Genomic DNA, 23,547 nt, shown 5'->3' on the forward strand with positions numbered 1-23,547 from the left:
CAACCATGATCTAGTGATGTGTCCAACTAGGTTTCGGTTGTAGATACGAGCAAGTAGCTTTTCATGTACTAGTATTCATCCATCAATGCAGCAGATGAAATCCGGATTCCACTTGAAGCTCAGCTCTTCTCCTGACGTGTACGTATATTGCCGGAAAACCAGCTCAATGAAAACCCCACGTGAATCTGAAGGAGGAGAGCAACAGAAACAGCCCAGTCACGGTCACAGGCGACCCCGAGTCTCCCAATTTCCCGCGCTTGAAAGGAAGGGAATTGTTCCCCGCGGTGGATCCCTGACTGGATCCACCTGGCGCTGTTCTGGGTAGTTTACTCCGCGGCGTAAGGCGGTGATTTTTACTCTTCTGTTGTTTCAATGGGGCATCGTGCGACTCTGGACCATCTGGTCAACATCGAGGGTCCACAGGATTGCAAGCCAGCTGGTTAAAGCGGGGTGGGGATGTCATCTGTTATCTGTTGGTTGGATGCGAACCCCCCGGATGAATCGTGGCTTACCCCGCCACGAAGTATGGGACATGACAACAGCCTGCCCGGCTGAATTGCATGGTTCCCTATAAATATTGAGAGAGCTTCCGGCTGTTCTTACCTTGAAGCGCCCTTGATTCAGATTGCATTTCAAGCAAATACTTCCTGCATTTGCATTGCAACCAACATGGTCGGTATCCAGGCAGACAACATAACCGTCAACGATGGTCCCCTAACAGCAGAGAACTCGGCGCTTCTCCGACCATCCGATCCATCGCTTCCGATGGAAGAACTCCGTAAACGCTTTGACGAAGACGGATACCTCTTCCTGAAGGGCGTGATTCCCCGTGAGGATGTTCTCGAGGCCAGAAAAGCGTATTTCGCCTCGCTAGAGAGCACCGGAGTCCTGAAGCCCGGTACAAAGCCCGTTGAAGGTATTTTCGATTCAGCAAAGAACTACGAAGACTTCCCAGGTATTGGGGCAGGGGCTGCGGATAACAACGGGCGCCCTGGAGGCGAAAATGCTACAAAGTTCGTTGATCTTGCTCTCGACGCCCATTATCAGGACTGGTATGCAGAGAAGTTCTGTAAGAACCGCGCACTGTACGACTTTGTGGCCCGATTCTCTGGCTGGGGCCAAAATACACTGGCACTTCGCCGCACACTGCTGAGGAACAACCTTCCTGCTTCAAAGCCTATTGGCGTGCATTATGATCAGATATTCTTGCGTCACGGTGATCCGACCAGCATTACTGCGTGGGTGCCTATGGGCGATATTAAGAGTAATGGAGGAGGGCTCATCTACTTAGAAAACGGTACGTTCGATGTGATCTGTGCAATTTCTTAATATTGCAGCCGTTGATTGCCAATTCTCTCATAGGCGATTCCCTCGGTATCGAGTTGGAGCAGAACTTCTTTAGGGCTGCCAAAGCGGCTGGCCTGAGTGATGAGGAGGCTAAGAATGCCTTCAACTCAAATATGATGGCAACTGGCCTGCTTTCAGAATTCCCAGCTGGCTTTGCTCTGGAACACGGTCGCAAGTGGCTCATGTCTGCTTATGAGGCTGGTGACGTTGTTCTGCACAAGCCTCACATGGTACGTCGGGCGAGTGAGGCATACTATGACATTTTAACGCTAATATTTACCCGGCCAGATTCACGCTTCTACTGTGAACAATGACCCTGATAATGTCATTCGCCTTGCCACGGATCTGCGCTTCTGTGATTCTTCTAAACCATATGATAAGGTAGAATTCGACGAGGCCCCTTGTTGCTTGTACTCCCGACAACTGACCTTCCTTAGCGGTGGATGAACCACTACAGATTTGGCGACGGTGTTTAAGTGCCTTGAGAACAGAAAGCGGAAATTGTACATACTAGGACAGGGCTATAAGAGAATTCCGATCTCCTCTATCAAATGTCCGTTACCTTGGACTCATATCCCTAGGAAAAGACCGTAACTAGAGCGCGCATGAATGGCAGACTCTGGCCTTCATACGGCTGTTCTTAACCGGTCATTCCGAGCTCTGCACAGGCCCCATGTCTTATCAGGTCCAGGGGGAGTTTATCCTGGCTATATCATTATGATACGGTTCTGGAATTTGATTCGTTAAACCGGCTTATACGGAATGTGGGAAATGTCATCCCGAGATTCTACCTCCTGCACGGGTGCCCCTGGTTTGACAGCATCCAAAAGGGAACGAGTATGGGATGTCGTTCGATAAAGAACTAATATAAGAACAGATAGCGAACCAAATTTGTCCATGGTATTTCGCAATGTGAAGTTTCCGAGGACTGCTCCGCGAGTGTTGATGAATATGCCGGCTTTGAGGTATGTGAAGATCGGCATCTGCCCTGAACACCTCTCATTCCACAACACAGCAAAACACTCCTAGATGTGTCCAGGGCCCAGCTATATGAATCATCGGTGGATCCAGGATCGCCCTTCGCGCGCGCTGATCCTAAGGATATATTCAATTCACTATTAGCTCATGCTGTGCCCAAGTGAGCTGTTTCATTGATCAATTTCTCCGGTTCCCTATTCACTAAGGGGGGATCAACCAATTTTCGCAATATGTTTTTCCAGGCAGCCACTATCATGACCACCATTGTGGCTGTATCGTCAGTTTATGCGCATCCTATTCGCGAGCCAGAGCGCGCTGTCGACAAGGAAGGGTCTTCGATCCTCTTACCTCGAGAGCCGGTACGCGATGGTCCAAAAGAGAAAACAGTCGCGACACCAATACTCACAAATTACAGAGACTAATCCCCGATACTACAAATTATATCGCACAATTGCTGAACGAGTTGGGAGTTGGTCCTCCGGTCCCATCAGAGACGCCCGCCCTAGTTCCTACCCCTACGGTCACGGCGGAGCAAGGACAGCCTGAGGACCATGAGCGTACCCCGAGCGCAACACTAAGCTCTTCAAGTTCGACATCCAGCGCGACCTCCTCATCGACCGCGACTCCCACGGAACCCGGAGACACTGTGCAATTCACCACAACGATCAAGAACGAGAACGACAAGCCTATCCATAACATCCAGTTCGGAGCTGGATGGAAGGGGGGAAACCGCATCGAGGCGTCTGATATACCAGTGATCTTCGACGCGGTTTATACCGAGCTGGCCCATCGGTTCAATGATATGGTTGATAGTTCAGACGAAATGACACTCCGAAGATGAAGCACACGCCCCATCGTACTTGAAACCCCGGTTGTCCTGAATGATACGCAGACGGACTCCAAGCGTTGCCATTTTCAATTTTGCTTTCTCAATCCTGTTGCTAGCAGCCTCGATGTAGAAAAATACGCTACTTCACAAATATGCCCGGACACCAGTACTATATTTTCAGTTCCACTAAGCATCTCTAGAACCCGGATTTCAATTTCGATAGTTTCATCATTATCCGCGTATATACAGTCTGTGAAGTATTGAGATGCGTTGGCACTGGACTGCCGGAGGGAACTAGATTCTCGGCTACAAACCCAGGCAAGTACCAGTTTTGAGTCCGAGCAAGTTGAGGACTCGGACTCACATCTCAAGAGCTCGGAGATAAAGGGCTGGGCAACGAGCAGAAATGAGCCCGACTAGAGGCTGTCAATTTCCATCGCAAGGATGTCCCTGGAACACTCGGCGTTATCGTAAATGCGCCATGCGACTAATTTTGGAGTATACGGGGATCGAGGTTAAGTCCGGACTCCACCGCAATTCTTCACGCGCGGTTTTTTTTCGTACATTAGCTCGTGCCGTGCTGGCCAATCACCGTCGAGAACGGCACCGTCGGCAGGCCCGCTGATGACGAAAAGAAGCCCATGGAGAAGCTTCTAAACTCCTCGATCTTCAGGAGCAACTCGGTTATATAAGGAGGCCTTCTCCTCCCTTTTGGGTGGGCTTCGACATCGCAAGTTTGAACTCTTCTGCTGTTCGCCATTTGACTAGACTTCGAGAAAACCTCAGACGCTGTCAAAGTTGCCTATCTTCAAATCCTACCCTTCGATTTGTACAGTGACAATGCCTTCTCTCGTTGGAAAAGAAATCGGTGCGACCGGCTATGGTACCATGGGTAAGAGGCACTCCTTTACTACGCGCGAAGTTGGGGCAATTGACGGAAAAGGATATCGCTAATACGCTGCCCGCAGGTTTGACATGGCGGCCTGTGCCTGCCCCGCAAGAGCAAGCCTTCGAGACTCTGAACAAGGCCCTTGAGCTGGGCGCCAACTTCTGGAACGGGGGGGGAGCTGTATGGCACTCCGGAGTACAACTCCCTGCATCTTCTCAATAAGTACTTCTCCAAGTACCCGGAAAACGCCGAGAAGGTGGTGCTCAGCATCAAGGGTGGAATGGTGCCCGGCCAACTCCAGCCAGATGGCTCAGAGAAGAACATTCGCCGTTCCGTGGACGAAAGCCTCCGCGTGTTGGACGGAAAGAAGAAGCTCGACATCTTCGAAGTTGCCCGCCAGGATCCCGCTTATCCCGTCGAGCACACCATCAAGGTCCTTGCCGAGTACGTCAAGGAGGGCAAGATTGGAGGCATTGGCTTAAGTGAAGTGGATGCCGAGACCATCCGTCGCGCGTACGTACTTAGAGCTCTATCTACAGCATCCAAACATAAGCTAATCGCTACATAGGGCCAAGGTTCACCCGATCGCCGCCGTCGAGGTTGAGCTCTCATTGTGGAGCACCGATATTCTGACCAACGACGTTGCGAAGGTTTGCGCCGAGTTAAATATCCCCGTCGTGGCTTACTCGCCTCTGGGCCGTGGTGCTCTCACAGGCGCCCTCACCCGGAGAATATCCCTGCTGGGGATTTCCGCAGTCACATGGCCCGGTTCCAAGCTGAAAACTGGGCTCAGAACCAGAAGCTCATCAATGCGGTGAAGGATCTGGCTACTCGCAAGGGCTTGGCTCCAGCCCAGATCGCCTTGAGCTGGGTCCTTAGTCTAAGCAACAAGCCCGGCTTGCCTACCATTATTCCCATCCCCGGTGGTACCACTGTCGACAAGGTGACGCAGAATACCTCAGGTATCAAGCTGTTGTCTGACGAGGAATTGGCGGAGGTGGACGCGATTCTCAAGAGCCATACTGTCGCCGGTGGACGTTACGCTTGAAGGTATTTTATGCTTTATGAGATATATTATGCTAGGGGATCGGTTCTGTAACATCTGAAGAAAGCGGTTAGCTTGAGCTTACGCATCACTTATTGAGCAATGAGGCAATTTAATGAGGTGAACGCAAGTCAGATCAAGTGTAGAAGAGTCAACATGCAACCTCGCCCACAATTTAATGTAAGGAGGTTGTCAGCATTGCAGAATTCTTCTTTTTGTTCATCATTCGCAAGAGAGAGATAAATAACACGGCCTGAACTTACTTAGGATCACGACGGGTTGAGTAGACGATGGGTAATACGTTGGGTAACCCGTAAGGTCCCAAGTATCCTAAATATGTAAGTAGAGCGGGAATTTAGTAGCGAAAGAATTTTGTTGAGGATCTTGTGAACACAATCATGTAAAGCTCTCGAGAATCCTCGATCCTTGAAAGTAAAGTTTTGGTAGATCTTTGCCCTCTGGGCCTCCAATGGAGCAAAGAGAAAAAGCAAACTCTCTCCGCGGTGAAATATAAACTCCGTATCTGCCACACGTGATCTCATGTTCGTATTTGCACGTGACTTTGCAGTTGACTAGCGCAGATTGGCGATTCACCAAGAGCTCTCGGCGGTTTCGTCAGTCAATCGACGCCTCTTGTGGTGATTCGACCATCAACCTCCCATCTTCGTTGCCCTTGATATCTCGATGGCGTCACGAGATTCCCCTGCTTCCCCCTTTCGTCCGTCGGCACGGCAGCCGACTACTCGGACCGCGAGTCCATCAAACATGAAAGCCGCGCGCCGTCCCCGACGGCTGCCAACCTTCCTCCGTCAAAGCGTCGCCGCACCGGAGCAGCCACTTGGGACCGTCAGACCCCTTTATCCTCGATGCAAGACGAGATTCCCCCGCCCGGGTCGCCCACGGCCTCTATCTCTTCCGACACGGACGGAGACATCCCTAACTCCCCTAGTCTAGCCGGATTGCTGGGCAACAACCAAGACGATGACTATAATGGCCATAGTGGCGACCAAGTTACCGTATGCCTCTGGGAAGGTTGCACAGCCGGTGACTTAGGTAACATGGATGGATTGGTGCAGCACATCCACACTGAGCACATCGGGAGCCGGCAGAAGCGGTACTCCTGCGAGTGGAGCGAATGCAATCGCAAAGGCCAAACGCATGCCAGTGCCTATGCATTGCGGGCTCACATGCGGAGTCATACTCGAGAGAAACCTTTCTACTGTACTCTCCCTGGTACGTCTGATGCAACCGCCTTCAATATCTCCCCACCATTCGTTTTTGGGCGGAGAAAGAACCCACTGACGCCCACTCTCCAGAATGTGACCGCAACTTCACCCGGTCGGACGCCCTGACGAAGCACATGCGTTCCGTTCACGAAATCGACTCCCTCCGATCAGCAGACTCGAAGTCTACATCGGGTGGCGGCACCGGGAGCGTCGCCGGAACCCCAGCTTCTAAGCTCCAGCGTATCCGTCTGAAGCTCTCCCACCCGCCCCGCGAACCAGGCGCTGATAGCCCACACCTCCCTCATCCTGAAGCTATTCTCTCCGCGCCCGGTGCTATTGATACCTCTGATGTTGATGAAATGACGATGCCCGAACTGGGCCCCGAACATGGCTTCGACGAGGAAGAGCTGAGGCTCAATCCCCGTGACCTCTACCGAGTCCTCCGGCGAGAAATTGCTTGGGAAGAGCGTGAGTCGGAAAAACTAAAGGCGGAATGGGACGACTTGCGCCCAAAGCGTGAAGACGCATGGCGGGAGAAGAATTGTATCTTCGATGATCTAACTGCGGTAGAACTGCGTCTTTTCAATGTGCTTCTCGGCTCGGGGGGCGTCCCTGCTTCCGCAGACATCGCAGGTACATCGAACACTTTGGAAAAGCTCCAACGACAACAACAACAATTTCAGCAGCAGCAGGATGAGTTACATCTAAAGGGGGCGGAGAAGGAGGAGAGAGACATGGAGGTGGAACCGTCCGCTGCGGCTGCATAGAAGACCTTGCAGGACTCATCTAATGTTCTCTTCGTCTGAACTTCATGTTTCTTCTTGGCAGACGGCGACTGGGATTACTTCTCTACTCAGCCTTTGTTTTCATTTTCATTTTCATTTTCATTTTGATTGATTACCATGTATCGGCGTGGTTGGCGTTAGTAACCTGTGCTCATCAGGGAGGTATGTTCATGGGTGGAAAGGAGGGCATGGACAAGTGTAACAACAGCAAGCTTCATATTTACGAAATAATTCAACTCTATCGAATGGAGCCATTCTCTAGTTCCCTAGCTACATGGCTACATGGAGCATCGAACAACATTGCATTGTCATGCTAGATCAGAGGCCTCAGCTGGATCCATTGCATTGGATTTGGTAAAGACATCGCGAACAATGCAAAGTAGCAACCAATCTTGCGCGAACGTATACAGAGAGCAGACAATGCCGAAAGCCACACCATAGGATACATTTGGCTAAAAAAAATAGAATAGAATAAAAGAGTATGGACAGATAAGCACAGGTGCTTCTCTCGATGCATGGAACTTGAAGAAAGTACGAAAAGCGAGATGAGATTCATGCGCAGAGCCTTCGCTTGCCTCCCAACATTTTTATGCTGATCGTTATGCGACGATCATAGACGGGTGGAGGGGAAGTTCTAGGGACAGAGAATATCAAAAGGAATGCACCTTGGCCGTACCAAAAATGTTCCATGTGGAAAGTCTTCTGGTCATCCCAGAACGGACTCGGGCAGAGGCTTGAATGCCGGTCCTGCAATCGTCGAGAAAAGTCATGAAAAGTCATGAAAAGTCATTCGAGGCCTGCAAAGGCCATGCAAGACAATGCGCCTGTATGTACTCAATGAGAAGATTTGTTGTTGACTTTAATCCCTCAAGGTGAGATGATATAAAGCCCATAGTGCGCGCACTTTAAAGGATAGTAGAGAAAGAAGAACCATTACCAAAAGCAGGGGACTAATCATATGTCATGAAATACTGAGAGTTATCTTGCTCATTTGTATGTATTTTCATTATCCGTAAAACAAGACGGAGACCCCCGCCTAAGCTTGCTGATCCCGGCCAAACAAAAGCCACTTTATGGCTTCGGGGCTTTGCTGTTCGCTTGTTGTTGCACCCTTTCGAATATCTGCTGGAGCTTTGCTCCACTGGCTTCTTTGTTGGGCCAGTAGTTGACCGAGACGTAGTCCCTATTATTGCGATTAATAACTTCACGGAGCCAAAGGGAATTTCTCAATAGTCTTACCAAAGGCGACGCTCCAGGGAAGGCATCGGCTGATTGCCCCCCAGATTGTCTTTGATGAAATCACCAATCTTGACGATGGTGTTTCGGAGCTTTTGGGCTCGCTCGGTCTTGCTTGGATAATTCTTAGCGGTGATTGTGGAAACCCGTCGGAGGTTATCCACAATTGGCCGGAAAAACAAGCTGTTCATGTCCTCCTTGCCCGAGCCATTCTCATGACTTTTGCGGCGACGATCGTCCCCAGCATCTGAGGCACGATGCCGAGGACGATCAGCATCATGCCCAGATCGGGGGCGATCATGGCCTGGAGTGTGACGCTCGCTGTCACGACTCCCTTGTGTATGGGAGCGTTGGCGGGGCCGGTCGGCTTCGCGCTGTCCCTTGCGAGACGAGGGAGCAGGTGAAGCCGACATGCTGCCACTGCCAACACGCGAAGACCTCTTGTTGTTCCGGTGATGATTCTCCACGGCACGCCTCGCACTTGCATTGTTGCCACTGCTGTATTTGTTGCGAAGAACTGACAGCAAGTACTCAGCTCGACGGACGAGGTGAACAGCCCCCGGGGACTTGGTTGCTTTCTCTTCGCCTTGTAAACGCTGAGTCTTTCGTTCTACTCGGTGCTCCTCCAAGAAGAACTTGTCTCCCAGGCCGAGATCGACATCATCGCGGATTTGTGTCCAGGCGCCGAATCCATGACGTCCGATTCCCACTAGGAGCATTCCATCTTCACGGGCACCCCACGAGCAGCTGTAGTCGGCCAATTTAGTTGCTTCTGGGAGACGGAAATTACGGAAATCAGGTAAGGAAGTTGTCATCTTCCGGACAAGACGCATGTCAGGGGGACGATCCACAATAGTCCAGGCATTAAGTCGCTTCACACCGTGATGATCGAACAAGACCGCTTTTTGCTCTTTCTTGGTGAGATTCTTGCCAGTCGATTTGATGGCTTCCATCTGGTTCATATTCTCGTGAACCAGGGCAGCAGCTTTGTCGGTTATCTCCTGGAGAGCAGCTCGGACTGTGTCTCGATCGCGGTTTTGTAGCCGCGCGTCGGCCAAAATGAGGTCTTCGCAGTCCGCCATATCACCATAGCGAAGGAATGCACGAGACAAAGCGCGGTACTCCTTCTCGCTGAGAGGCCGCTTCGGATCCAACGAAAGATTTTCTTCATCGTCGCCATCGTCAATAGCAACTTGCGCACGTGCTTGACGCTTGGCCTTGCGCTCCTCACGTGAGTCCCGTGAGTCAACTGGGGCATGGCGTTTGCGAGGTCTGTTCTGCTCAATCACATCTTCAAGATACTTCTCATCCGCCTTGCGCTTCTCCTCGGCTTTGATCTCCTGGAGCTGCTCCGGTGGAATAATTTGATCCCAGGAGAGGTTATCAACCTTGAAGTCAACAAAATCAAACGCTTTCAAGAATTCTTCACCACCATCAGCTTGGATTTGCTCGCTTTCTTCAGTTTGATGCAACTCCGCGTTGGCAAGAACAGAGTCGATGTCGATCTGCTCAAGCTTCTTCTGGTTACCAGTCTGCTCGAACATCTTCTGTCCACGACGTTTGAGGATGCGGGAAATGTCATCGGTTGAGTTAGGCTCGCCAAGGACCCGAGACATCTTATTCTGCATCTCTGAGGCCTCCTTGTCGGTAACACCTCGCTGAATGGTGATAAACTCCAAGAGAAGCTTGTTACGAGCTCTTTCGATGACTTCTTCCTCGATGGTATCTTTGGAAACAAGGCGGTACACACTGACAGGTTTTGTCTGTCCGATACGGTGAGCTCGGGCCATGGCTTGCAGATCAGCCTGAGGATTCCAATCCGAGTCGAAGAGTACGACGGTGTCAGCAGTCATTAGGTTGATACCGAGACCACCCGCGCGCGTGGAGAGGAGGAAGGCAAAATCGGTGCTTTCAGAAGCGTTATAATGCTCGATCGCCAGGCGACGTGCTGCCGAGGGGATGGTTCCATCGAGGCGTTGGTAGGTATAGCCACGATATTCCATGTATTCACTTAGGATGTTGAGCATGCCGACCATCTGGCAAAAATGAGAACGCGGTGTCCATCTTGCTTCAATTTCCTGAGGAGCTGATCCAGCAGCATCATTTTTCCACTGCTGGTGATCATCGCGCGAAGGATGTCCTCTCGCCTGGTACTCCCTTCCAGGATCTTTGCTTCGGCGTTGGGAAACATGAACGGGTGATTGCTCGCTTTCTTCAATTCCATCATGATGTTGAGGAGTGACTGCTTCATTCCTTTCGCACCGTCATTGAGAGCAGCATAATTCTTGGTCAAAATATTCTTGTAATACTCCAGCTGAACATCCGAAAGTTCCACTCGGATGATCTTCTCTGTCTTCGGGGGAAGATCAGATTCGACTTTGGACTTGGTACGGCGCAGCATGTAAGGCTGGATAGCATCTGTGAGGGCAGCTAGTTTCTGTGATGCGGCTTCGGAGTTAAGATCCATGTCCACATCCACCTGGATGACACCAGGGTTAAGGAAGTCCATCAAAGATGACAGCTCAGCAAGGTTGTTCTGAATGGGGGTTCCGGTGATCAACAGCCGGGCCTGGCACTTCCATTCGGACAGCTTCATGTAGAGTTGAGATTCACGGTTTTTCAGGCGATGTGCCTCATCGATTGCCATGAACTGCCACCTGAACTGCCCCAGGAATGGTGAGTCGTTCATAGCATATTCATAAGTTGTCAACAGGACATGGAATTTTGGACGCTTCGGATTTCCATCAACCATCAATTCATAGTCCCGAAGGACAGTACGAGCTTTTTCGCTGCCGTTGTAGACAACGTAGTTTAAGTCAGGCGTCCAGTGATCGAATGTCTCTGCCCACGCCGGCATGGTAGATAGAGGTACAATCACGATGAACGGTCCTTGTTGTTTGCGAACATGACGAAGCCAATTGATAAATGAGACGGTCTGTACAGTTTTACCAAGGCCCATCTCGTCGGCGAGCACCACATTGCGATCTCTAACCCAGTTGAAAGCAAGAAAGTTCAAGCCCTTAATTTGAAAATCCTTGAGCTCACCGTTTTGTAGGAAAGACGGTGAGCTGTGAATTGGCTCAAATGATTTGCGTGTTGCAGGGTTGGTCTCGTTCTTATCAGATACAGGATATCGAGCAGAGCGATCAATGAAGCGATCGATCTCATTCTGGGCGATCTCGCTGACGATATCCTCCGACTCCCAGGTGCAGGAGTCGTAAAACAAGCGCTTCCACTTGACTAGATACTCCGTGGTGCCATTTTCGCCTTCTCGAACGCCGATGACACGTTCAACTTGTTTGTAATCTTCAATTGCCTCCACATCGCGTTCACGGTCAAGGTTCCACTTCTCGCGATCCTCCGGTGGGGCATCGTCGAGGTGCAGGTGAAGCTCCTCCTTAAGCACTCTGCGGACGTAGTTGTCCACTCGACGTGTGCTGCGGTAGTTCGGCAAATCCTCGTTTGGCACCCATGTTGCATGGTAATGTGACTTGCCTTGCCACTTGATGTAGAACTCAAAGTGTTGGCGGTCGAGGTGAGGGTCTTTGGGGTCGACGCCTTCCTTCAAGCGATGATTGAGAACAACATCCACGGCAGGCCGGGTATCTTCTTCGTAGCTGCCCCAGTAGTTTGGAGCCAGTTCGTCTGCGTCTTCTTCGAATATTGAGTCATCTTCGTCCTCGTTGTAATTCGACACCTTGGCGGCATTGCGGGTGGAAAAGCGGACTTCAGCGTGAGAGGGCTCCATGACAGCGGCTTGCTTGAGACGACGCTTGGCTTGGCTTGCACGAGCGCGTTTCCCGCCGTACTCATCACTGTCAGAACCGGAAGCCGATGTCACAGTACCCGACCGCGAAGTTTTCGAGGGCTGTTGTGATTGTTCTTTGCGTCGGCGCTTAGGACGTGGCGCGACGCTATCGGATTCAGAGTCGGAGAAGTCGGCGAGGGTACGTGTAGGACGCGCGCGACCACTTCGACGCAGGCCATACAAAGCAGGGTCTTGTCGCATGAACTTGGTTTCATCCAGCGGCGACGATTTGCGCTTGACGGCGCGATCGGGGTGTGATGCAGAGTTTTCACGGCTGTACTGGTCGAATTCATCGCCAGAGTTATTCATCGCCACATCTTCTTCTTCTTCATCATCATCTTCATCAGAAACAGCTGACTCGCCGGCGTAGGAGTCATCTGCGGCATCGGGCTCGGGGGGAGGATTCGGTGATGGGATGTGGCTCGACGAGCTCGGCCTGGCTGGCTTCGCTTTTGACGTCCACGTCACTCCGAGATGCGGCGACGTCGGACACAGGGGAAGGTGAGAAGCCGTTCGCCATTGTAGAGGTAGAGGGAGGTTCTTGACCCGATGGGATCACCATGCTAGATGCTATGGCCGAGGGGCAGTCAGCATTGAAGGCCAAATCACGGTGGCAGGGGTTCCAAACGCGTATGGAAAGGTAGGCGGGAGGCACGCGACTCAGGTGGTAGGAGATACAAGGCAAAGGAGGAAGAATTGGGGTAGATCGTGCAGATTGATGAAATCGATGGTTTTTTGATGCCGGGTGGGATGGACGCGGGCATGGGATGGGGCAGGCATAAGTTTGACAGAAACTGCCACCCAGGAGAAAACAAGGACCAGGCTGCGCGAAGCGATCTCACCAGACCGGTTCAAATCGCGAGAATCGACAGTTCCAAGATCATGGCAGTGGGTCGAATAACGCGGAGAAGAGCCCGGGTACAGGGTTCATTCGGTACGTTTTGGGGAATGTAGATGGGGAATAAATAGTCACTTACTCTCCATAGCGTGGTGACCCCGTCAAAGGGGTAGATATTGAATCAATGTGTGAAAGGAATGGTGAAGGGTTGGGGTGGTGGGGACTAGACGTGAAGATGGAGAAAGCGTGGAAGACCTGAGACGGGGGAGCGAAGAAGAGTTGGGGGAGGTTTGATTCGGCTTGGTTTGGTTTCCAGGCAAGGATCGGCCCTGGCCTCACGGGTCAGGCAGCAACTACTGGTTCTAATTCAGGACTAGCGCCTTCGCTTCGGCGCTTAACTAGCTTCGGCGCCTGATGTATTAGGCATTAACGTGTCACTTGTTCTGCTTCGGATCATCAATAATCCCGACCGCCTTCTCTCCACCAATAAAATCATAGACAAATAATTACAGAAAACAGGCCTGCGTTGTGGCCTCAGGCCAATATTGCCCACAGAAAGTCTGTTCAAATCTGCCCCTCGCGACAGTGTTCATTGTTTCGGCTTCGCCACTTCTTTACAAAGTCCAGCGCAAAAAATTTGGTGCTTCTCTGCGCCCCGATATCTCTGGCTGCGCGCGGTTCTTTCCACCCTGTACCGGTCCAAGTCTTAATCAGAATCTAATTCCTCATCGCGACCGGCTGTTTTGTACCAGACGCTGGTTCTTGAGCGAAAATCGCCATCATGTCTGACAAGCTTACCCGGTAAGATCAAATCACCCCTTTGTCTTGTTCTAGGCTTGATTTTAAGTACTAACGATATATTTCTTCATAGTATTGCGATCATCAACTCGGACAAGGTTCGTTTCAAGTACCCCGCGGCATTCTAGTACAAAATCACTAATACAAGAAATTTGCCGCCCGATAGTGCAAGCCGAAGGTATGGATATGGGTTCAGAATATTGGCTTAAGAATCAACTACTAATGGATATAGAAATGTCGCCAAGAGTGCAAGAAGTCTTGCCCTGTGGTCAGAACAGGTAAACTCTGTATCGAAGTGACTCCCGAATCGAAAATCGCCTACATTTCCGAGACTTTGTGCATTGGTTGTGGTATCTGCCCCAAGAAATGTCCTTTCGGCGCCATCCATATCATCAACTTGCCTACCAACCTGGAGACCCAAGTGACCCATCGCTACTCGGCCAACAGCTTCAAGCTCCACCGTCTGCCCATGCCCCGTCCCGGTCAGGTCCTCGGTCTTGTTGGAACAAACGGTATTGGAAAGAGTACAGCTCTCAAGATCCTGAGTGGCAAGCTGAAGCCCAATCTGGGACGGTACGACAACCCGCCCGACTGGGAGGAAATTTTGAAGTACTTCCGTGGTTCGGAATTGCAGAGTCAGTCACGCGGTATTCAGCTCTTGGAGAAAATATCAATCGGCTAACTGTGTCATAGACTACTTCACCAAGGTCTTAGAAGATGACTTGAAGGCTGTCGTGAAGCCTCAATATGTTGACCAGATCCCGCGGGCCGTGAAGGGGCCTACCAAGCAGGTCAATGATCTGATCAAGGCTCGCGCCCAGCTAGAGCAACTTCGATGAGATTATGAACGTTCTCGGTACGCAACTCCCGCGGTTAGGCCTCCCTGGTGGCATCAACTAATTACTATTTTCCACAGAACTGCGACAGGTTGCCGACCGTGATATCGACCATTTGTCCGGTGGTGAGCTGCAACGTTTTGCTCTTGGCCTGGTCTGTGTGCAGAAGGCGGACGTGTGAGTTGAAATTCCTATCAGTTCCCTTGAAAGGGTCAATATTTATCAGTCCACTAATTCTTCCAATAGTTACATGTTCGACGAGCCTTCGTCGTATCTCGATGTTAAGCAGCGTCTCGCTGCGGCCCGCACCATTCGCAGCCTTTTGCGCCCTGATGACTATGTCATCGTTGTGGAGCACGATCTGTCGGTGCTCGACTATCTTTCTGATTTCATTTGTGTACTTTACGGTCGCCCCGCTGTCTATGGTGTTGTCACTTTGCCTTCTTCCGTTCGCGAGGGTATCAACATCTTCCTTGATGGTCACATCCCCACGGAGAACTTGCGTTTCCGTGAGGAATCTCTGACTTTCCGACTAAGTGAAGCTGGAGACGAGTTTATCGCTGATAAGGGCCGCGCGTTCAGCTACCCGAACATGAAGAAGACTCTGGGTAACTTCAGCCTCCAGATCGATTCTGGAAGGTTCACTGACTCTGAGATCATCGTCATGATGGGTGAGAACGGAACTGGCAAGACTACTTTCTGTCGAATGCTTGCAGGAGCTTTGCAACCGGATGAAGGTGGCTCGGTTCCCAAGATGAACATTAGCATGAAGCCTCAGAAGATCACACCCAAGTTCCAGGGTACCGTTCGTCAGCTGTTCTTCAAGCGTATCAAGGCTGCTTTCCTCTCCCCGCAGTTCCAGACCGATGTGTACAAGCCCCTGAAGCTTGACGATTTCATTGACCAAGAAGTGCAGAACTTGTCCGGTGGTGAATTGCAGCGTGTTGCGATCGTTCTGGCCCTGGGTATGCCTGCTGATATTTACCTGATCGATGAGCCTAGTGCCTACCTCGACTCTGAGCAGCGTATCATCGCTGCCCGTGTGATTAAGCGTTTCATCATGCACACCAAGAAGACTGCTTTCATCGTCGAGCACGATTTCATCATGGCTACCTACCTCGCTGATCGTGTCATCGTTTTCGATGGTCAACCTTCCGTGAAAGCCCACGCCAACACCCCCGAGTCTTTGGTCACTGGCTGCAACAAGTTCTTGGAGAGCTTAGATGTCACCTTCCGTCGTGATCCGAACAGCTACCGCCCTCGCATCAACAAGTATCAGAGTCAGGATCGACCAGGAGCAGAAGTTGGCTGGCAACTACTACTTCCTGGAAGAAGAGAACTGAAGAGGGCTTCTTTCATGAGCATAATCGCCGTCACCGCCACCGTGATGGTCGCGATTCTGAACGGCGGCGCAGGCGGCGCCGCGGCAAAAGGGGATCCAGGTGGTTCATGGCGTTTTCGGGCGTTCTGATTGCCTCAGCGATTCGGGGAAAGGGAGCAAGGCGATGTTCTTCAGTAAGCCCTGGCAGTGCCGGCCTCCTCTCTGACGACGAAGACGGGGATGATGACGAAGATCGCGGTGGTAGCCCAGATTCTGCCATCTGAGGGTCAACTGACCCCGGTGGTCCCAGGTCCGCAGTTTTCACCTTCTCTGACGGGATCAATCAAGTCACTGTCTTACAACCGTCGTCATATACCCTGCAATCGTTCCATTCCAGGCTTTTCAGTCTTGTGCAATTTGCATGCATATCCGGACTATGGATATGGTCCGGGAATTCTGCCAATGCCAGGTCTCCTTAGGTCGGGAAACATTTTTTGATTGGCATGGTTTCGATCGGAGTTATAATTCATTTTACCCCCGCAACAAAAGCTTTTGACTTGTAATTTGATAGAGAAGGAACCTTTTCAGGGGAGGTAGGAACGGCGCGTGGACGAGGCGTGCCCGTGGGTCCAGCTTTCGACAGCGCTAGGAACTCTAGCATTCAACTTGCTACTAGCTCTTTGTTAGCTTGACACAATCCAATTTATGTACTGGGATACGTCCTCCAGACGCTTGTCTTTACCTAGGCATTGCGATGCAAAGACAGATAGATGGAGATTACCTTGCATGCATTTGGTCATGTGATTTTGTGGCTGCATTCTTTTAGTGCAGAATCCATAAGGGTAAAAAAAAGTCCTATGGTACCTGGATTGGTATTTATGCGTAGCTTCTGCCCTTGCAACACTATCCTTAGATTCCTCCGTTTTGATTAGTTTCAACTTTGAAGCATGGGCTCTGTCTTGACGGCTCGCCAAACTGATGAACTGTATCCCCCCCCTTTTCATGGAGATGATGCATGGGTGGCTCTGCCTCCAGAATTGGAGACAAGAATGACTGACTGATGATCTAGGCATAAGGCAATAATTGGGTACTTAGCGGCGGCCAACTGTTCGCCCAGTGTTGCCAGTTTACGCGAAGAGCTAGGCCTACAGGTTGAAAAATTCCCAGATGCAGCGGTACAGCAGTATGGAGGGCTCTTAGCGAAGAAGTGGACCAGTCTTTTGCGGTTCTCTCGGCAGGTAAGAGCAATGACTGGAGGTCCCTCGGGCCTCCTGGGACTTCACCCAGAAAGGGCTTGACCCATTCCTGGATTGGATGTCACTCACGCCAGGCAGATCATGGACCTTGAGTCGGAGGTAGATTGTCTCAAAGGAGAATTGAAAGCCTCGCCGGCAGCGTTGAAGAGGAAGATCACTGATCCAGCGAACTGGCTGCCAAAGGCACCGACATACACTCTTAAGTCGCATAGATGTGGCATTGAATGTGTGGCCTTTCATCCAACAGACCCCTGGGTTGCGTCTGGGGCGGGGAACGGTGAGATCAAAATCTGGGACTGGGAACAAGGACGGCTCGCGAAAACCATCTGGGCCCATTCCGATTAAGTCACTGGCGTCGATTTTGGTGGTCCAGAAGGAAGTGTTCTGCTCGCCTCTTGTTCCGTCAATACAATGGTCGAGCTATGGGATCCCAGCATCGGCTACGCCAGTGTTTGGTCCCTCCTAGGGCACAATCACCCCGTTACTTCGGTCCGATTCCTCCGTCCAGGGGGTTCTAAGCTTGCGTCAAGTGGGAGAGATGGCACCATTCGAATCTGGAATGCCTTGACTGGCGCTTGCATCCGGACGGTCTGTACAGAGAGTGGCTGGGTTCGTGATATATCACCGTCTTCGGATGGGAGATGGCTTGTGTCTGCTGGAGACGATAACACTGCCACGCTATGGGAAATCTCCACAGGGGCCATCCGCTCTATTTTCCGAGGACATGAGCTGCGCGTCGAGTGTTGCATATTGGCGCCCCCCGAAAGCTACTCTTTTCTCGCTGGGATGGCGCACCTGAGGGGGAGGTGGAAACCTCCCACACCCTCCTCTGCTGAATTTGTCGTCACAGGCAGCAGAGACCGAACAATCAATATCTGGGACGCCAATGGTCCACTGGTCCAAACTTTGATCGGTCATGATAGCTGGGTCAGAGGTCTTGCTTTCTCTCCCTGTGGGCGGTTTCTGCTGAGCGTCGGAGACGACGGGACGATTCGATTCTGGGACCTTGCAGCTTTCGGGCGGCTGGTCCATGTGATCGAAGATCAGAAGGACTTCGTCAACTGCATCCAATGGGTCCCCGCTTATTTTAGTTCCTCTAAGTCGTCTAAGGCTTTGACGGGGGTCCATTTGAAGCGAGGGAGGTCTGAAACACGGTGTGTCTTCGTGACGGGGGTAGTGACAGAATTCTCAAGGTCTACATGCAATAGCTCCAACTCAGACTTACAAGCGACTACCAGATAACTCAAATTTGCGATTTCTTCATGCCTCGGGATATTCAATCAAGGGTAGAATCCAGGGATGATCAGCTGCGGAAGTGAATCCGCTCGGATGTCGCGTGTTTCTCTTCCCGCATGAGACCTCGCAATAGGGTATGTACACGCGACATGCCTTCTGATTGTCTTCGCTTATATTTCATGTAGCATCTATCCTTGATCATGAGCCGAGACTGATGCGACTACAAACCGGGAGGGACCAGGAACCCCTCCTTGGGAAGCCACGCCAATCATGCGCGTGTGCCTGGTGGGTTTGCGGGGAAGCCAAGCCAATCCCAGGAGGGGAATTATGTAAACAATGTCGATCATGCCCAGGTGGAACATCATGTACGCCGGCTCAACCGGCGATCCCTATCGGAACCTGCAGCCTCTTAGACAGATTGAGCCACTCACAAGGGCTCAAGTCATGTCCGACGTCGGTGGATCTAGATGGTTGGAAATCCAATCACACAGCAAATAGGATCCTCGTGCGAGATAAGGGATATGCAAGTGAGTGGGCTGGAAAATAGATAAATGAAGGTGATGGGATCCTGAAAATGTGATCGAGACCAGCTGCTGCCCAGATGTCTCTTTCTGCGCTTCTTCTGACTCTGAGTCTCGGCGGGGGGTCGCAGCCTTGCCCACCAGCTCCCCGCTGGAGAATATTAAGAATATAGTTGTTCTCATCCAGGAGAATAGGTCTTTTGACACCCTGGCGGGAGGTTTTACCTACAGTCCCTGGATCGACGGCCTAGTAAAAACTCGCTATTGCAACCCCGCCAATGTCTCGCAGCCGTTCTCGCAGGAAGTTTGTGCAGCGAACACGGCTAAAAATGTGGCCTCTGATGACCCCGACCACACCATTACCGGCGGCAATATGCAAGTTTTCGGAGACTACCACCCCACAGATTACTCCCAGTCCACCATGAAAGGGTTTGTCACCGAGCAAAGCTATTACTACGGTCTTCAGCAGAACATGATGGAGGCCGCCGAGGTGATTAACTACTATACCCCAGGTACCTACTCTTCCCAATCTGTCACAGCCACGAGAACCAGGTTACCAGGTTTCTAATGGCTGTACGTCTATCTTTGAGGTTCATCTACTAAGGTTCCCGCGCAGACCTCGTGCCTGTCACGAATGCAATGGCTGAGAACTATGTTCTTTTCGACCGGTGGTTCGCATCCATCCCCGGCCCCACGAATCCCAATCGCGCCTATGCAACGTCTGGAACTTCTCATGGCCACGGATCAAATGACAATGCCTTCTTAGATTCGACGTTGCCCCAGAAGAGCATCTTCCAGCAGTTGTCCGAGAATAACATCACGTGGATCAACTACCAGAATACGACTGATATTGGTCCGTCGAGCTTCCTTCCTGATGCCCTGTTCTACGAGTGGACCGCCAAATCAGGCATGGGGAAGAGCAACGTTCTCCCTATAGACCGCTTCTACACAGATGCCAAGGCAGGGAACCTCCCGCAGTTTACCTGGATCAATCCCGAGTGCTGTGATTATATGTCCATGCATCCAAAGTCCCCCGTCAACATGGGCGAGAACTTCATGAAAGGGATCTATGATGCCGTCCGTGGCTCTCCCCAATGGAACGAGACTCTGTTCATTGTGACGTGGGATGAACACGGCGGGTTTGCAGACCATGTACATCCACCGACGGGCGTGCCTCCGGGCGATAGCCTGACCTACACCGAGAAGGCGCCCGATGGCAAGCCCTACACTTTCAACTTTGACCGTCTCGGGATCCGGGTCCCTGCAATGCTGATCTCCCCTTGGGTGGGAAAGGTGTGGTGCAGAACAAGCCCGTCTTTGGAGGCGGTGAATTCACCCATACTTCCATTCTCAAGTTTGTCTCGGAGCTTTGGGGCTTGGATACCTTGACTCCGCGCGTGGACTGGTCGGCGTCGTTTAGTCACCTCATCACCAACCGGTTTCGTGATGATACCCCCGAGGTCATGCCGAATGCCGCGGGTTATTAGATCTTATGAGAATATTTGATGTTCATGAAACGAAACGATGATTGAATTACGGAATCTTCCAAAGAGAACGACTGTCGCTCTCTGGCTTTCATGCGGTTCTCACGTAGCAATGGTCAAGTGCCTCTGGACTTGAGAAGCAGATAAAAGAGCCCGGCAAAAGCATCCTTTGCCGCACAGCGGGCCACAGCGAGCGGGCTCGCTCGGCGTGGAGCTAGATGCATACCGGCATATTCGCCCTCCTAGCATACCTGTATCCCATCAAGAGGCGGAGGAAGGAAGCCTTAGCTCTACAGCGAGGCTAACTGGCCCGAAGCGCGTTGTCCCAGTAGTCTACTCTCTAGGCCCAAGGGATCATAGCTGCGTACAAGCCTGCGGGTTTCCTGCTACTGGAGATAAAATTATCTGCCGGCAAATCAGGCCAAGAGCCTGACCAAACCGTCAATGAGAAGTCAATCAATCAATCACCTTCAATTCGCTCAGAGATATCGTTTATTCGTACAAGCGTCCCCAGGGTATGCTTTCGCAAGGCTCATAAGGCCGTGAGAGAAATAAAAGTGCTAACAGAGGGATATTCGGAGACTTGGAGGGCCAGTGTAAAGCGACAGCATGTCTAATCCTCCTCGATTTCTCCTTCCTCGCTACCAGAGTGAATCGCCTTCTCTTTCTTGATCTCTTCTTCGGGGATGGTGGAATGCTCCCGAGTACGCTCACGGCCCGATGCCTTGCTGTGGTCCGGTTCACGACTACCACGACGATAGCGCTTCACCGAGCGACTGGCGACACTATCACCATCGCTGTCACGGCGGCGGCGACGATCGGTGGAGGCAACACTGCGAGTATCCCCCCCATAGTCCAGCTCATCGCGGCTACCGTGAGGGTCACCACGAGATAGATACAGACGTTCGCGCTCGATCTCTCGGCGGTCATAGTCTCGGTAAGGACGACGGTAGCGGTCTCGATCACGGTCGTCGTGGCGGTCACGAGAAGGTGAAAATCCGCTGGTCTTTCGATAAGAACGCTCGCGGTCGGCCTGGGCTTGACGCCGGTCTGCTTCATACGCATCGGTTTCAGGTGAATGACTGACCATGCTACCCCGTCGTCGCTCTCCTCGACCTCCGCGGTATTCACGGCCACTGCGATCGTGGTCATGGCGACGGTTACGGTCTCGCTCCCGATTTCCGCGATCATTTTCGTTGTCTTCATCCTTTTCGATCAGTCGACGGATAAACTTTTCGAATGCCGACTTGCGAAGCTCATCTGTCTCGACGGCCTTGTATTCCTCGTACTTTTCGAGGCGGGGTTGCACCTGTTCCCAAGTATCTGTTGCACGCACGGGAGGCTCAAGACGCTTGATCCGAGAACGGAGAGCCTCGACGGCATGGCGATGGTGGCGATCAGCGGCATGCTTTTCTTCCTCGTTCCGTCGCACTACCTTTTCCTTAATGCGTTCGAAGATGAGCGCAAGGAGTTCCGGGCTCATATCGGAAGCACGCCGATCGGTGTCCACCACGGCCTTGAACTCTTCGAACGTAGTGGCCGCCGTGACCTCAAATCGTTTGTCCTAGAAAGAATGGGTAAGTATTGCTAAAGGCGGGCAGCGAAAATGAACGTTACTCACATCCAAGATATCAAGCACCTCATTGCGTGGACGGCGGAGGGCACGTTCTTCCTCCTCGACCATATCCCAGAAGAGCTCCAGAGGGCTGGATCCTGGCTGGCCCAGCATTGCCTGGTATCTGGGGTCATCCTGGATCATTGGGCGAATATTGACCCACTTGGTACCGGCCTTGATATTGCCCTGCGACTTGAGTTCCTTGAGAAGCTCAAGATATTTTTCACGGGCCCGACGTGCCTTCCGAGCCTTCACTGCCTTCTGTTCTTGACGGGCATCGTTGAAAGATCGTTCCAGCGACTTGATATGATTTTCGAACGCAGTCAGAATATCACATTTGGTGAGGGTCTTGAATTTGGTATCAGTCTGCATCTTGTCGTTGGATTCAATGGCCGCCTGGGCCTCAGACCAGCGGGTGTAGGGTTCAAGGACCAAAGAATTGAGAATCGCACCGAGCTCATCCATAGCAGCTTTGCGGGTGACAGCTTCCTGCTCTATGTGTGATTTTTTGAGGTCAAGAATGTAGTCTTCAAACAGCCGGCGGCGTTCATTTTCGTCACTAGTGGCCCGAAATGTGGTCTCACCCTCAATGATAGGGCGGATCGTCTTCCAGCGACTGTAGTGTTTGATTTCAGGGTGACGCTGGAGCATGGTGTTAAAGTCGGCTCGAAGCTTCTCAAGTCTTTCTTTAGCCTGCGCTTCCTCTTCGTTGCGAAGGTCGTTCGCGTATTTCTCAAAAGCTGCCTTGCGGTCCCGGGGGTCCTTAATGGCACGGTACTGGGGATCTTGGATCGTAGCCCGCACAGTCTGTTCCCAAGTCCAATCGGCCTGGACGTGATGACGCCTGAGCATCTTCTCAAAAGCAGTGGTAGCCTCCTTGAGAGTGTGGTACTCAGGCTCGGGTTCGTGCTGGGTGTTGAGTGCGGATGCAAGCATCAAAGCATTATGATCAACCCCCCCCATGCCCGCGTCGGTCGTCGCGGTCTCGGCGGTCTCGGCGGTCGTAGTCGTCGCGGTGGGTGAGGCTGCCGCCTGCGACAAAGGCAGGGACCCTGAATACTTATAAGAATCAAACAACGCCTCTGAACCTAAATCTAGATAGACTTACAAGGCTTGTGGGGTTTGCGCGGCCGGGGCTTGCGGGGCTGAGGCTTGCGCGAGCGCGTTCTTGTAGACCTCAGGCATCTCCCAGGTGCTCTGCTTTGTTTCCTGGTTGTACCAATACTTGCGTCCATCTTCTGTCTGGTATTCCTTGTATGGCTGACTCGACAATGCGCGCTTTGTTGTGATAGAACTCACTGTTAGACTGGGTTTACCCAAGACAAGATAACTTAGAAGTACTTACCTCGGCCGGAGTCATCAGCTCGACGGGCTTCGTCCATTGTGTCTGCTTTGTCTGCACATGGTAGTAATAAACGCGACCATCCGAGTTGCGTGCCTCCTGCCACAGGACAGGTGCGCCCGGGGTGCTGTTCATTGTGTCCATATGGGCTGGAATG

General features: G+C 51.8%; 10 protein-coding genes across 10 annotated transcripts; 8 read left to right on the plus strand and 2 right to left on the minus strand.

Moving 5' to 3' along the window:
- Positions 1 to 669: 669 nt before the first annotated feature.
- Positions 670 to 1,823, plus strand: N7468_001865 (uncharacterized protein; the record flags this gene model as incomplete). The annotated part of the gene is made up of 4 exons (XM_058471162.1): positions 670 to 1,297; positions 1,363 to 1,577; positions 1,636 to 1,728; positions 1,785 to 1,823. 4 exons carry the CDS (start codon positions 670 to 672, stop codon positions 1,821 to 1,823), a joined length of 975 nt encoding a protein of 324 aa, XP_058334303.1.
- A 756-nt stretch (positions 1,824 to 2,579) lies between these two features.
- On the plus strand, positions 2,580 to 3,166 carry N7468_001866 (uncharacterized protein; the record flags this gene model as incomplete). Its single annotated transcript, XM_058471163.1, has 2 exons — positions 2,580 to 2,684; positions 2,741 to 3,166. The coding sequence occupies 2 exons, from the start codon at positions 2,580 to 2,582 to the stop codon at positions 3,164 to 3,166; spliced, it is 531 nt and encodes a 176-aa protein (XP_058334304.1).
- Positions 3,167 to 3,994: 828 nt separating this feature from the next.
- On the plus strand, positions 3,995 to 5,091 carry N7468_001867 (aldo/keto reductase family protein; the record flags this gene model as incomplete). Its single annotated transcript, XM_058471164.1, has 5 exons — positions 3,995 to 4,046; positions 4,123 to 4,223; positions 4,279 to 4,556; positions 4,612 to 4,798; positions 4,843 to 5,091. 5 exons carry the CDS (start codon positions 3,995 to 3,997, stop codon positions 5,089 to 5,091), a joined length of 867 nt encoding a protein of 288 aa, XP_058334305.1.
- A 681-nt stretch (positions 5,092 to 5,772) lies between these two features.
- On the plus strand, positions 5,773 to 7,081 carry N7468_001868 (C2H2-type zinc finger protein; the record flags this gene model as incomplete). Its single annotated transcript, XM_058471165.1, is given in 3 exon segments — positions 5,773 to 5,806; positions 5,824 to 6,321; positions 6,405 to 7,081. The coding sequence occupies 3 exon segments, from the start codon at positions 5,773 to 5,775 to the stop codon at positions 7,079 to 7,081; spliced, it is 1,209 nt and encodes a 402-aa protein (XP_058334306.1).
- A 1,089-nt stretch (positions 7,082 to 8,170) lies between these two features.
- N7468_001869 (chromatin-remodeling ATPase CHD1) lies at positions 8,171 to 12,663 on the minus strand (the record flags this gene model as incomplete). Its single annotated transcript, XM_058471166.1, has 4 exons — positions 8,171 to 8,282; positions 8,339 to 10,421; positions 10,490 to 12,587; positions 12,637 to 12,663. 4 exons carry the CDS (start codon positions 12,661 to 12,663, stop codon positions 8,171 to 8,173), a joined length of 4,320 nt encoding a protein of 1,439 aa, XP_058334307.1.
- A 1,099-nt stretch (positions 12,664 to 13,762) lies between these two features.
- N7468_001870 (ATP-binding cassette domain-containing protein) lies at positions 13,763 to 16,086 on the plus strand (the record flags this gene model as incomplete). The annotated part of the gene is made up of 8 exons (XM_058471167.1): positions 13,763 to 13,782; positions 13,853 to 13,877; positions 13,946 to 13,957; positions 14,012 to 14,414; positions 14,473 to 14,570; positions 14,605 to 14,635; positions 14,696 to 14,792; positions 14,862 to 16,086. 8 exons carry the CDS (start codon positions 13,763 to 13,765, stop codon positions 16,084 to 16,086), a joined length of 1,911 nt encoding a protein of 636 aa, XP_058334308.1.
- Positions 16,087 to 16,883: 797 nt separating this feature from the next.
- N7468_001871 (Nuclear distribution protein nudF 1) lies at positions 16,884 to 17,537 on the plus strand (the record flags this gene model as incomplete). Its single annotated transcript, XM_058471168.1, has 3 exons — positions 16,884 to 16,921; positions 17,006 to 17,174; positions 17,271 to 17,537. 3 exons carry the CDS (start codon positions 16,884 to 16,886, stop codon positions 17,535 to 17,537), a joined length of 474 nt encoding a protein of 157 aa, XP_058334309.1.
- Positions 17,538 to 17,603: 66 nt separating this feature from the next.
- On the plus strand, positions 17,604 to 18,434 carry N7468_001872 (WD40 repeat domain-containing protein; the record flags this gene model as incomplete). The annotated part of the gene is made up of 1 exon (XM_058471169.1): positions 17,604 to 18,434. The coding sequence occupies one exon, from the start codon at positions 17,604 to 17,606 to the stop codon at positions 18,432 to 18,434; it is 831 nt and encodes a 276-aa protein (XP_058334310.1).
- A 597-nt stretch (positions 18,435 to 19,031) lies between these two features.
- Positions 19,032 to 20,436, plus strand: N7468_001873 (uncharacterized protein; the record flags this gene model as incomplete). Its single annotated transcript, XM_058471170.1, has 3 exons — positions 19,032 to 19,461; positions 19,566 to 20,242; positions 20,305 to 20,436. Coding segments are annotated over 3 exons (1,239 nt in total), but the record flags the coding sequence as incomplete, so codon positions are not given.
- Positions 20,437 to 21,046: 610 nt separating this feature from the next.
- Positions 21,047 to 23,534, minus strand: N7468_001874 (snoRNA-splicing protein PRP40; the record flags this gene model as incomplete). The annotated part of the gene is made up of 5 exons (XM_058471171.1): positions 21,047 to 21,997; positions 22,055 to 23,041; positions 23,088 to 23,100; positions 23,157 to 23,326; positions 23,394 to 23,534. 5 exons carry the CDS (start codon positions 23,532 to 23,534, stop codon positions 21,047 to 21,049), a joined length of 2,262 nt encoding a protein of 753 aa, XP_058334312.1.
- Between the last annotated feature and the right edge of the window lie 13 nt (positions 23,535 to 23,547).

This window comes from Penicillium chermesinum (assembly GCF_028974085.1).
Source record: "Penicillium chermesinum strain IBT 19713 chromosome Unknown utg000002l:1.0-5270490.0:1.0-5274688.0, whole genome shotgun sequence".
Taxonomy (NCBI): domain Eukaryota; kingdom Fungi; phylum Ascomycota; class Eurotiomycetes; order Eurotiales; family Aspergillaceae; genus Penicillium; species Penicillium chermesinum.